The 11,767-nt window shown below is 41.0% G+C and overlaps 1 protein-coding gene across 4 annotated transcripts; it reads left to right on the top strand.

Annotated features, from left to right (window-relative positions):
- Positions 1 to 6: 6 nt before the first annotated feature.
- On the top strand, positions 7 to 9,344 carry MSANTD4 (Myb/SANT DNA binding domain containing 4 with coiled-coils). Of its 4 annotated transcripts, XM_035898517.1 has the most exons (4): positions 7 to 2,823; positions 3,379 to 3,415; positions 5,214 to 5,843; positions 7,491 to 9,344. In XM_035898517.1, the coding sequence occupies exons 3-4, from the start codon at positions 5,382 to 5,384 to the stop codon at positions 8,064 to 8,066; spliced, it is 1,038 nt and encodes a 345-aa protein (XP_035754410.1). In that variant the 5' UTR covers positions 7 to 2,823; positions 3,379 to 3,415; positions 5,214 to 5,381; the 3' UTR covers positions 8,067 to 9,344. The 4 variants fall into 4 exon arrangements, with proteins under 4 accessions (XP_035754410.1, XP_035754409.1, XP_035754408.1 ...); XM_035898516.1 differs by lacking the exon at positions 3,379 to 3,415; XM_035898515.1 differs by having other exon boundaries at positions 3,379 to 5,843.
- The last annotated feature ends 2,423 nt before the right edge of the window (positions 9,345 to 11,767 follow it).

Below are 11,767 nucleotides of genomic sequence, written 5' to 3'. Positions count from 1 at the left end.
CTGCGGAACGCGCTCCCCGCTCGGAGGGGAGGCTTCCTCCCCTTCACGGCCCTTGCTGTTCAGGGGATGCAGGACCCAGAATGCATAGCTGCCTCCCGTCCCCTGCGTCCTTGAATTCAGCTTTTAGGTGGTGGCTCCCTCTTGGCGCTTGCCTTTTCAGGTGCTCAGTCCCCGGCTCCTCGCAGGGGGGGCTGTGGGTCTGGGGACCTGTGTTCAGCAGCACCCGGATTCTCCCGCACTAAAGCCTCTCTCCGTACAAAAGCATGAGTTTTTCCAAGCCAGTGCAGCCATCCGTTAGGAATCACATAGGAAGTTTTCCAGAAAGCCCTAGGCTTCAGGATCATGCAAAGATCCGTGGACTCTCAAATTTTATTTAATAAAAGTACACGAAGCAGGCCCTCTTGATTTAAACATATTTTTCCTTCAATCATAAGCACTGAAGGTTAAAAAATAATGCAAACCATCAAGACATCTTACTTTTTTAAAGTCATGATTTTCTAGAGAATCATTCAAGTTTCATGCTAGCAACAAGTCTTCAATCCTGGTGAATGTGTTCGCTTGCTTTTTTTCAGTTTGTTTGGTTTTTTTGTCGTTTGTTTTTTTTGTTGGTCCAGCACATGTTCACACAGTAAGGTATGAGCAAAGGAGACACAAAGACACAGAGTCAGCATGTAGATGTGTCTGTCATTAACTGTCCGAGTTAATCAGTGTTTGTGTGTTTATGGAGCGTTCAGTTTTGCAATGCTTGTTTCGTTTCAACCCTGACAAATAGTTCGTGTTTCTTTAGTCCAGTGACAATGACCTTCCTGACTGCAGGTTGCTTCTGGCCTGACAGGGCTGCCTGAAACTCCCAGCAACATGTTGCCATTTTTCCTGGAAGACCCTTGAAATCTTTATGTTATCCTATGATCAGAATTGGGGTTTTTTTCTAGCTATTGCTTTGCATTTCTACCCAAACTGTAAAAATACGGATTTTGCGTTTGCAGCTAGCACCATGCTGTATGATGAGTGCATGGCTGGTCATGTAATGGGCTGTTTGCATCCTCTTATTTCCCAGGGATTTCTCTGTCACTTGACCAGGCTGCAGCTATTCCTTGTCAGCTGAGTGATGTCTTTGGTCATGTACCAGAAGTACTTTTGGTTGTGTAGTTGAGAAGAATTTTTTTCTCGCAGATGTCTTCTCCTATCTTCATGGCGGTGCAAGTGTGAACTGCCCATCTTCCCAATTGGTGCACTTAGCAAATACCATTTGCTGTGGAATCCTCTGCTAAAAACACTAAAATGTAGAGCAGTTGTGGTTCTGATTTTGGAAAAACTGTAATGTCTAGCTACGTTTTTTCGAATTTATGCATTTCATGCTTTAGACTTCATACCACCCCAAAACTTAAACATGCTCTATGTCATCCTTTTGTAAATCATACTTTTCAAAATGGTCATAGGTTCTAGAATGTGTGCAAATCCTAGCTTATTGCTATTCCTGTTCCTTATATACTTTAAGCATGTAAGCATTCATTTTTCTGCATTAAAAAGTAATATCCTGGAGACCATCTAGCAATGTCAGAAACTAAAATATTCCAAACCTCACCTTCAGTTAGATGATAATAATGCTTTTCAGTTAATATATCAGAAAGGTGAACAGTCCCACAGTGGAGTCAATGGAACTCTGGAAGTCCATATACTGTTAAGACAATTCATTAAAACCCATTTATATTAAAAAGAAGGGAATTGTCTTTAATGAGGCAATATGCTTTCAAAAAGGAAAGAGTTAGAAAAGGTAACATGTCCTTACCGATAGGAAGTTAATAGTAATGAGTCTTAAAATAGGTAGGCTTTGCTACTGTTTTACTGGGAAATTCAGGGGCACGAATCAGACAGGTTCTAGCAAAAAAAAAAAAAAAAAAGTCTAAAAGAAAACTTCACGTAATAAAGGAATTGGATGTCAGTAGTTTCCGAGTTAGCATTACAATTCTTAAAGGTTACGTGCTTGGTTTATGGCATAAAATCCAAACCCGAGATAAGGCAGTTCACAAAGAGTGGCTGGGGAGCTCAGGCAGGTGGTGCACAACACCTGCGCAAGGAGCAGCGAGGCCGACCCACAGGGTAACCTGACATTTGTGTCTTTTTACTCTCAGCCTTCTCTGGAGCCAAGACGAAAGCTTGGCTGGCTGTGTCTTCCACGCTCAGGTAGAATTATTTTTAGAAAAATAACGTTGATGAAAATTTGATTTGAAAACCAATTTGTTTGTTTGTTTTCCTGTAATTGTGCCCACTTTATCCTGCTATGCTAGTACTGAGAAATTTAGGGAGGGCCAGGGTAAATAGAGATGCCATATGAGTCGCTAAAATCCTGTGGTTCCCTGTTATTGGGAAGTGACCAGAACCTTGTTCATTCCAGCTGAGGCTAAGTAAAAGCCTTAGCCAGTGTATATCTTGGGATGAAAACCACTTGTAATTCAGCAAAAGTCTATTACTTAGGTACCTTAGTTAAGTATCTACTAGTACTTTCAAGAGTTTGGCATATCCACTTGGCAAGTACTTTGGAAAGTCTGACCCATTTTGCCATAGTTAGCAAAGTACTTGAATGTTCACTTAAGTTCAGCTTAAAATCAAACATGTGAAATCATCCTGATTTCAGTAAAAAATAAGTGTGACCTTGTAAACAAGACATTCAGTGTCTTGGCAGTGAGAGGTCAGAAATACTGTGATTCTTGTGAAACTCGTGTTGTATGTAAGAACTCTATGTAATTCTTTTTACCTTTTGGAGAACCAGCTCAAAATGGATACCTCTGAATCTTTCACACATGCTCCCTGCCCTGAAAACAGGTAAGCACAAATGTGTGTATCTCTGAAGCCAGCATGAAGATATGAGTACTTGGTCCTTCCCCAGTAACCGGGAACCACAGCTTAATCTATATATTTATCAGTCCAGAATAACTGCCTTATTAACAGTAAAGCTTCTAAAAGTGCTCTTGATTTGTTCTGTGTGCAGACAACTTTTCTGAAGAATTTACCTGCTTGGTCACTTTTTAAATATTTTTTTTTTTTCTAAAAAAAAAAAAGCAACCAAACTTGCACAAGATAAACTTAGGTCAAGAAGTTCAGTTGCTGTAGTAATAGAAAAGCGCTAACGCTGTAATTTGTGTTTGAAAAGCACAGCAAGTACCAAATAAATTGATTTACTGCCAGACAAGTAAATATGATGCTGCTTCCTTGAAAGCCTAAGTGTCTTTTTGTGGTAAACTTATAATAATGAAGGTTAAGGGAGATGCTTAAAGATCAGATAAAAGGTCGCAGAAAAAGTTTATGTGGTTCTAGCAGATACAGGCAGTGTTGAGGCATAAATGTGACTTTTTAAACTGCAGCAATTTTTTTTTTTAGGACTGGTCATGTCAAGTCAAGGGTGTACATTAAAACAGTAGGTTATATTATTTTTTTTTAAATAATTCCCTTTTCTCAAAGCAAATTAGTATTTTATTTTCAGAAAGGCAGGAAGTTTCACGCATCTTAAACAGCAATGTGCAGCTTCCAGCCTGAGCCTGAGGAGTTGGAAGTGCTGGGTTACTGCATGGGAGCACTGCAGAGCGGCCCGTGCTCGTACACGCTCCGTGCTTTACGCAACTGATTTCTTCTTGGGACTCAGTTTCGCATTATTTGCTAGCTAGTAACCATCAGAAGTAAACGGATTCACAGTGAGAGCAATATTTTAATGATGAAACCAGTTTCCTAAATACAGTGCTTTAAAAAATACTTGATGCCAGCATGTTTATGTGTTGGGTATGAAAGAATGTTGCACAATATGGAAAACTTTGCAAGTGAACTACTTATTTACAGTCAGTAGCGCAAAGGAATGAAGAACAATGTCTAATCTATTACGTGCATTATTACCCAAATGGAGAGTTTTTATGTAATGTGCTGATGTGTATGTTTTAACCAAGTTTAGAAGAATAACAGGGGAAAAAACTTGGTAAATTAAGAACCCTCTGTAGCTGGGGAGGGGAGTTATTGAAGGATTGCGTCCATTAGTCAATACGATCAAATATATAATCTATGAGCCATTTGCTTCAGGTGGACACAAAGCCTATACTAGATTAATAGTGACCAGACATAACAGCTTGAAGCTGTAAGTACTGCATAGTGAGTCATTGGCCTACTTGGTGTAAAGCCTTTTAAACCTACCTACAGTGGTAGGTAACGTGGTACAAAAGAAAGTTCAAAATAAATCCCAAGTTGGACAATTACTGAGCAGTTTGACCAAGAACCCTTTTTTATTCTCAGTCTCTGCTTTCAGTTTGGGATTGGTTTTTTGGGGGGGGTTGGGGTTTTTTGGTAACATGGTCTATGATTTATTTGTCACTGCATTAATTGTCCTCTGTTTCTCCCACTCAAACTTTCCACTTTCTGTATGGGGTTGTGCACAATCTGTCAGGTGTGTTGTGGGGTTTAGCCTTCTTTTCAGCATCGGGCACAGGACCAGCTGACCACTGGACACGCTTTGAACCTGTCATCACCTCTGACATGAGGTGTTCTGCAGCATGAGAAGGATAGAGGCGGGCTTTGCCATGTAATGACTTATTCCTAAGTCTGTTTCCTGTTAAAACATCCCTAATGCGTGACATTTGTTTGAACTAGTAGTTATTTTCTGATGTTCAGCAGAATTGTTCCAGTTCTCTTATTGTGATTAAGATGTCAGAAGAGCCTCTCAAACTTCAATTTTTCGTATTATTCTACTTTTTTTTCTTTTTTTTTTTTTCTTTTGGCTGGAAATGGTGTCTCATTTAAAATGTGTCTCAGAAATTTCAGTCCCCTAAACGTTTCATGTTTTTGAAGTAACGGTGTAATAATTTTACCTTCTTTTGGAAATAATTTAGCCATCAATCTGAAACATGTATGTCGAATTTCAGCCTGGAGTAAATCTCAACTGGCAAAATTCTAGTAAGAGTTGATGGAAAATAGCTGTATTTTTATAACGGAAACATCAACTCAACCTTCACAGTTTGTGACATGGATGTATGAATGGATTTATAATTCATAGGAGATTAGAGAAGGTACCTGTAGCTACTTTATATTCAGAGTTTAACGGAGTGGTTTTCTTCTAGTGAATGATCAATTCAAAATATGCATACTTTAAATGATGACTTAGGAGTCAAGTTCATTAACTGAAAATATATGGTGTATACCTTGGAGATTTATGTTGTCTGCTCTTTTTCTCTTAGGAAGCCTGACAAATAGGAAAATACTACAAAGTGAAGAGAAAATTCACTTCACGAGAACTGAGCTCTGCTTTCATTGGCTTTTAAATTTTATTTGTATTAATAACTGATTGGTGTCAGATCATCTCTGTAGTCTGCTGTGGTGAAATTATTAGGTTAAAGCTGGAAAAAATGAAACAATTAAAAAGAAAAAGAAAAAGCAATTTTAGTGTTCAGGAAACTCAAACTCTCCTTAAGGAAATCAGAAAAAGGAGAGAAGTACTCTTTTCAAAGCAGCTTAATACAACAATTAATGAGATGAAACGGAAAGCTTGGGAGGAAATAGCAGAGTGTGTAAATGCTGTAGGTGAAGGAGAGCAAAGAACAGGGACAGAAGTGAAAAGGCGCTACCTTGACTGGAGAGCACTCATGAAGAGAAAACGTCTGAATGCAAACATCAAAGTAGTAGGTGCTGGGTTTCACCTTCCTTCATCCAATTTAGATGATTCTCTCAATGAAGACATGGATGAGAAAATGGGATTTGCAATTGAATCTAGTTTTGAATGGCAAAATATCACTGACTTCAGAGAAGCCGGTGGATCTTTAACAGAAATCAAAGTAGAAGAGGAAGAGGAGGATCCGCAGAATTTTGAAGTGAGTGGCTGATATACATTAGCTATATGCAATATGGCCTTTGTTTCATTTCAGCATAAGGCTTTTTGCTGTGTTTCTTCATAGCATCTGTTTGGTTTTTTTTTTTTTCCTGAATGTGTGAATTAAGGAAACTGTAGAAACAAATATGTTTCAGGGAGTTGGTGTTCAAATCTAGCAACTTGCAATTGTGTTAACGTTTTGGATGTTGATTATTACATTGATATCCCTCAACTTTGAATATGTATTTGCACATATATTTTCCATTTGTGTGTGCCACAGATAAGAATTAGTTCAGTCAGTAGAATGAAAATACGCTGTTGAAGGAAACTGGTTATTTTAGTACTTAGGCTGTCTGGATGGATGAACGCCAAAGAGAAATGCACCTCTTCAGTAAAGTTGCAGGTACAGAAAGAAATAGAATACTCTTTGCATTTCTCAATGTGAACCCACAGGAGATGAAAACATTACTTGAATAAGTCAGTCAGCCATTCCTACCTGTTAGAATTTTAGTGTGAATTTGACAAGCAGCTGTGGATCCTGTAGATAGGTTGTTACTCCTAGTAGTACTGTGGCTGTCCTGGGGTAGGCAGACAGCTGGAGTGAAGTCAAATGTTTGGATAGTTTTGTTGTACCTGTACAAATATATAGTTCTTATTTCAAAAAGGGGAACTCAAACAGTTTTGGGTTCGGGGTTTTTTTGGGGGAGGGGAAGCAACTCCAGTTTTGGTTCAGTTGAGATGTATGCTGGGAAAAAAATCAGTTTAAGCTGTTAAGTGGTGGTGGGACCACTGTCTGGCAACTGCTGAAGAACAGTGTCTGTCTGCTCTGATGCTAGAGGACTGGCAGTGGCTCTCATTGTATTAATGTTGTCTGAACCTGTATCTTCTCAGTTCGACTTCCTTCTGCAGCATACTTAGTGGGAGACAATTATCCCTTGTGTACTATGAATTTGTAGCACATAAGGGCTATAATTCCGCACGAGTTGTTACAGTCTGCCAAGAGCAATGGTCCTAACCACCTACTCATCTGCGTCATAAATAGCTTTACAGCAAATGTGATAATACAAATTGGTTAAACAAGTCCTGTTTATTGACCCACTTAATACAATATGAAGGATTTGGAGCATGTGAAAAATGTCAGTGTCAAATGTTTTTTAGAAATGGAATCCTCAAGTTAGCGAAGGCTGGGTTAGCTTACATGCCACATAGCCTATGGATCCAGCTGCTCTGATAAATAATTAGTCACAATAAATTCCTAGTGGCTTACATAAATGTCACTCAGCTATATGAAAAGTAGAGACAACATATGCTTTTTTGGATCCAGTTTTCTATCAGTGGTTCTGAATGTTCTATAATATCTATTGTGCAATATTTTCTGTATGTTCTTGCATGTCCACTGACAAACTGATTTTCTATTTTTCATTACCAGTCATTAATTGGTAGATAAAGTGTGTTTCTCTACCTTTGTAATGGTGGAACAGGCTTTTGATCTAATGTGGTTATTTCACAGCATGTGAGTTAAACAGTTCTGCGTAGCTTTTAAGATTAAAAACCCCAATATGTTCTTTTCAGTCAAGCTGCGTGCAACAAATTTATTCTGGCATAAAGACTGGAATGTAATTCTTGTCTATCGCGTTCCTCTCTGCAGTTTCCTATTGAGGAAGAAGAAGAAATTTTGTCATCAGTTTTGCCAGATTCAAAAAAGGAAAATGACCTACCAGACTTCCCCCACATTGAAGAGTTTGGAAATCTAAGCTCTGCTCAAGCTAGGCTAGCCTATGAAGATTCTCACTTGCTTATAAATCTGGAGAAGCAAAAGGTGGAGCTGGAGAAGCAGCGGCTAGACATTGAAGCCGAAAGGTTGCAAGTGGAGAAGGAACGCCTGCAGATTGAAAAGGAACGTTTGCGGCATGTTGACTTGGAGCGTGAGAGACTCCAGATTGAGAAGGAGCGACTTCAGATTGAATGGGAGAAACTCAGGCTAGAGACTCTGCATGCTGAAAAACCTGCCCTGGAAAATGACCTCACCCAAACAGAAAAACCCATCATGCAGCCCCTGGATCTAGAAACTGAAAAGTTAAAACTTGAAAAAGAACGTTTGCAGTTAGAGAAAGAGAGGCTGCAGTTCCTAAAGTTTGAGTCAGAGAAGCTGCAGATTGAGAAGGAACGCTTGCAAGTGGAGAAGGAGCGCCTTCGAATTCAGAGAGAGGGTCACTTGCAGTGAGCTTCTCAACTTAGTGTCAACATTAGTGTTCTGATGTTTGTAAAATAGAGGTAGTTCTTTTCTTAATACTGAAACTCTCCTAGAGGCTTAACATTCTTCTGTTCGGAGTTGAATGTTGATGTTAAACTGAAAAAAAAAAAAAATGGTGCTCAGTATGTCAGTGTGCCTACATAAATGAGCTTGTGTGTGAAATTGCTTTTCAGTGTATCAGAACTAAGTGTTACGTTCTCTTGTCTTCAGTATTGTGTTGTGTTAGTTCAGTGTCCTTCTCTCATTGAGAAGAACCGAGGCCGAACCTTGTACTTTTTTCACTGTACTAACAGTAGGGAAGGATCAGAATAAATCAACGTAAGTTTGTGAGGTCACAGTGTTGACCAGTAAATAAGTTTAAGTTAGACAGAACACAGTAACAGAGTCATAATACGATCTATTCATGAAACATGATTTCCTCTTTTTGGTTTTTTTTTTTCCACCCCCACAATTGGAAAAAAGAGTTCAAGAATTATGCAAAACTCACTGCAGTTGTGTTTACTGTTGTTCCATGGCTTAAACTGAATGGGAGTGCAGAAAATAGTATTCTTCCTTTTGCATGAAGTAATCACACTAGATGAAGTTGCACATCAACCCTACCTAGTATAAGCTGGCCTGTTGGTTGCACCAGGTCATTAATAATGCTATAGGGAATATAGCACCTGTCTTAGCATAGCATGGGGACTTACTGATTGATCAGGTATGCTGCCTGGTGGGTCTGTCATGACCCCCTGAAGTAAATCACTAGACCTGGTTTGGTCCCTGAAAGACAGTAGCTGGTGATGGGAGTTTCGGGAGTGGAGAGACACAGGCTGAGCCATGGACTAAGGAGCACTGAGCTTGAGCACAAACATTCTTCTGCCTGGCCAGTACTGAGGCCTTGTTCGTGATGCAGCCAGGAGAGGCTTCTCTGGCTGACATCCTATAGTGTGTTTAATTAGACATATGGAAATGGTCAGTGCTGAAGGCTGTCAGTGTTTTTCATAAGCAATGTATTCATTTAAAATTAAAAAAACAAGGAAGCTTTCTATTATTTCATACATGTTTAAATCCCAACTGAGCCAGAGTTCACATTTCTCATCTTTCTGCAAGTAGCTATCTTTTGTTGACTACATTTGAAACTTAGGACTGTGAGAATACTAAATCTGAATATATGTCGAGTGACTTACATGGATTCTTGTGCAAGTAAATATATTTATACCACTACAGGATTACTTTTATTCTGCAAAGAAAATGTTATTTTTTTATTACTGAAACAAGTGTGCTTCTACAGTGGAAATAAATTTGACTACTGCAACCCAGAATTGCTCTTGAGGCAGTCTTTCTTCACAGAGAAACAGGGCTAGGTATGAAGAGAAACTTGGATACTCGGCACTGGAGCACCCTGAAGTCGCTGGTGCTTGTATGCCCTTTGTAGTAAATCGGAGAGATGAGGCATCTCAGAATAGGACTTAAACCAACCAGTGCTTCACTGAGAAAGTAAAAAGGAAGGAGACACAAACCAGATGGATAAAAATGCCCCATGGGGAAGCATATCTGAGATTCCTCTTCCTGAACGTGGTGGGTTGGCCTCGGCTGGATGCCAGGTGCCCACCAAGCTGCTCTGTTACTCCTCAGTTGGGCAGGGGGAGAAAAATATGAGAGAATGCTCATGGATTGAGTTAAGGACAGGGAGATCACTCACCAGTTACTGTCATGGGCAAAACAGACTCAGCTTGGGGAAATTAATTTATTGACAGTCAAAATCAGAGTAGGATAACGAGAAATAAAACCAAATCTTAAAACACCTTCACCCCACCCCTTCCTTCTTCACAGTGTTAACTTTACTCCTGATTTTCTCTACCTCCTCCCCGGCCAAGTGGTGCAGGGGGATGGGGAATGGGGGTTGGGGTCAGTTCATCACACACTGTCTCTGCTGTTGCTTCCTCCTCAGGGCAGGACTCCTCATCCTCCTCCCCTGCTCCGGGCTGGGGTCCCTCCCACAGCAGACAGTGCTCCACGAACTTCTCCAGCCTGGGTCCTTCCCACGGGCTGCAGTTTTTCATGCACTGCTCCAGTGTGGGTCCATCCCTCCCACAGGGTGCAGTCCCTCAGGAGCAGACAGCTCCAGCGTGGGTCCCCGCGGGGTCACCAGCCCAGCCAGCAAACCTGCTCCAGCCTGGGCTCCTCTCCCCATGGGGCCACAGGCCCTGCCAGGAGCCTGCTCCAGCCCGGGCTTCCCATGGGGTCACAGCCTCCTTTGGGCACACCCCCCTCCCCGGGCTGCAGGTGGGGATCTGCTCCCCCGTGGGCCTCCCTGGGCTGCAGGGGCACAGCCTGCCCCACCATGGGCTGCCCCAGGGGCTGCAGGGGAATCTGCTCCGGTGCCTGGAGCCCCTCTTGCCCTCCTTCCCTGCCCCTGGTGTCTGCAGGGCTGCTCCTCTCACGTGTTCTCACTCCTATCTGATTGCTGTTGTGCAGCAGTTTTATTCCCATCTTAAATATGTTACCCCAGAGGTGCTACCACCATTGCTGATGGGCTCAGCCTTGACCAGCAGTGGGTCTGTCTTGGAGCCAGCTGGCATGGGCTCTATCAGACATGGGGCAAGCTTCTAGCCCCTGTAGCCCCCCCATCCCGCAAAAACCTTGCCATGCAAACCCAATACGCTGAAATAAAGTGACATATTTTCAGCTCCCTGATATGTATCAAACAAATTTATATTAAAAATAGCTTTCTGTGCCCATTACCATTTTCTCTTGACTTGGAGAAGTTACTTATCTTTCCCTTTTAAAACATGAGAGAGGCAGAATTCAGGAAGTTTGCCAGGATTGCCTGGTGGATAGGGCATTTACCCGGATAGTAGGATAGCTTGGATTCCATCATCACCGTATCCTGAGGTGACCAACTTTCTAGATAACCATTCTGATCGCCAAACAGGGTGAGTAGGAGCAAGAGGCAGCATAGCCGGCCATGCAAGAGGTAGTGACCAGGAGGACCAAGTGAGGACAGAGAACCCTCCTATGGTCTTGCCTGTGAGAAGTGCTTGGCCGGGAAGGAGCGGGCGTGGAGTCTGGCTTCTGTTTTGACAGGTAGTTACGCTGCTGCTTGGTACCAGCACCTCTGCCTTTGTATTTTACTCCAGTTGAATGACTTAGCCGTTAGGATAATGGTTTGTATTTTACGTTGGACATCTTGGGAATTATGCCCAGGAGCATTAAAGGTTTGGGGGAAAAATAAATAGATAGAGCTGAACCATTTCTGAATTCTGAATAATTTCAGAAATGTGAACACTTCTCCAAATGTGAATAGAGTTGTATGTAAGCAATTATTTCTTCTAAGAACTATTCAGCCTCCTAAGGAAATGATGCATCCTTTGGTTATACAAAACCTTTTGGAAAATACTGAATGATGAAATTAAGTGTCGTCATAAATCATTGAAAATACAGTTTCAACATAAAATTTAGAGAAAATTACAGAGTTTAATACATCAATTTTATAGCTTGCTTTTTTCATACCAAAATTGCAGTCATTTTGTGGTAATTTGAATTTAAATGTCATATTTTTAAATACTAATCTGCAATCTCTTAAACCTTAATTGCTTGATTTACCAACCTGGGATCCTGACAGCAAAGCCTAAGGGCAAGGTTTGGACCATGTAAATGTCACCAAAGTCAGGACCTATACCTGAACT

The sequence above is a fragment of the Egretta garzetta genome, unplaced genomic scaffold (genome assembly GCF_000687185.1).
Source record: "Egretta garzetta isolate BGI_Z169 unplaced genomic scaffold, ASM68718v1 scaffold217, whole genome shotgun sequence".
NCBI classification, from domain to species: Eukaryota; Metazoa; Chordata; class Aves; order Pelecaniformes; family Ardeidae; genus Egretta; species Egretta garzetta.
This window is presented reverse-complemented; position numbering and strand designations above follow the sequence as displayed.

What these genes read in the sequence shown, in the direction of transcription:
- MSANTD4 (XM_035898516.1), top strand. Translation starts at nt 5,382, where the DNA reads ATGAAACAATTAAAAAGAAAAAGAAAAAGCAATTTTAGTGTTCAGGAA. An exon ending in AGGATCCGCAGAATTTTGAA is followed by an intron (nt 5,844 to 7,490) that starts GTGAGTGGCTGA and finishes TCCTCTCTGCAG; the next exon opens with TTTCCTATTGAGGAAGAAGA.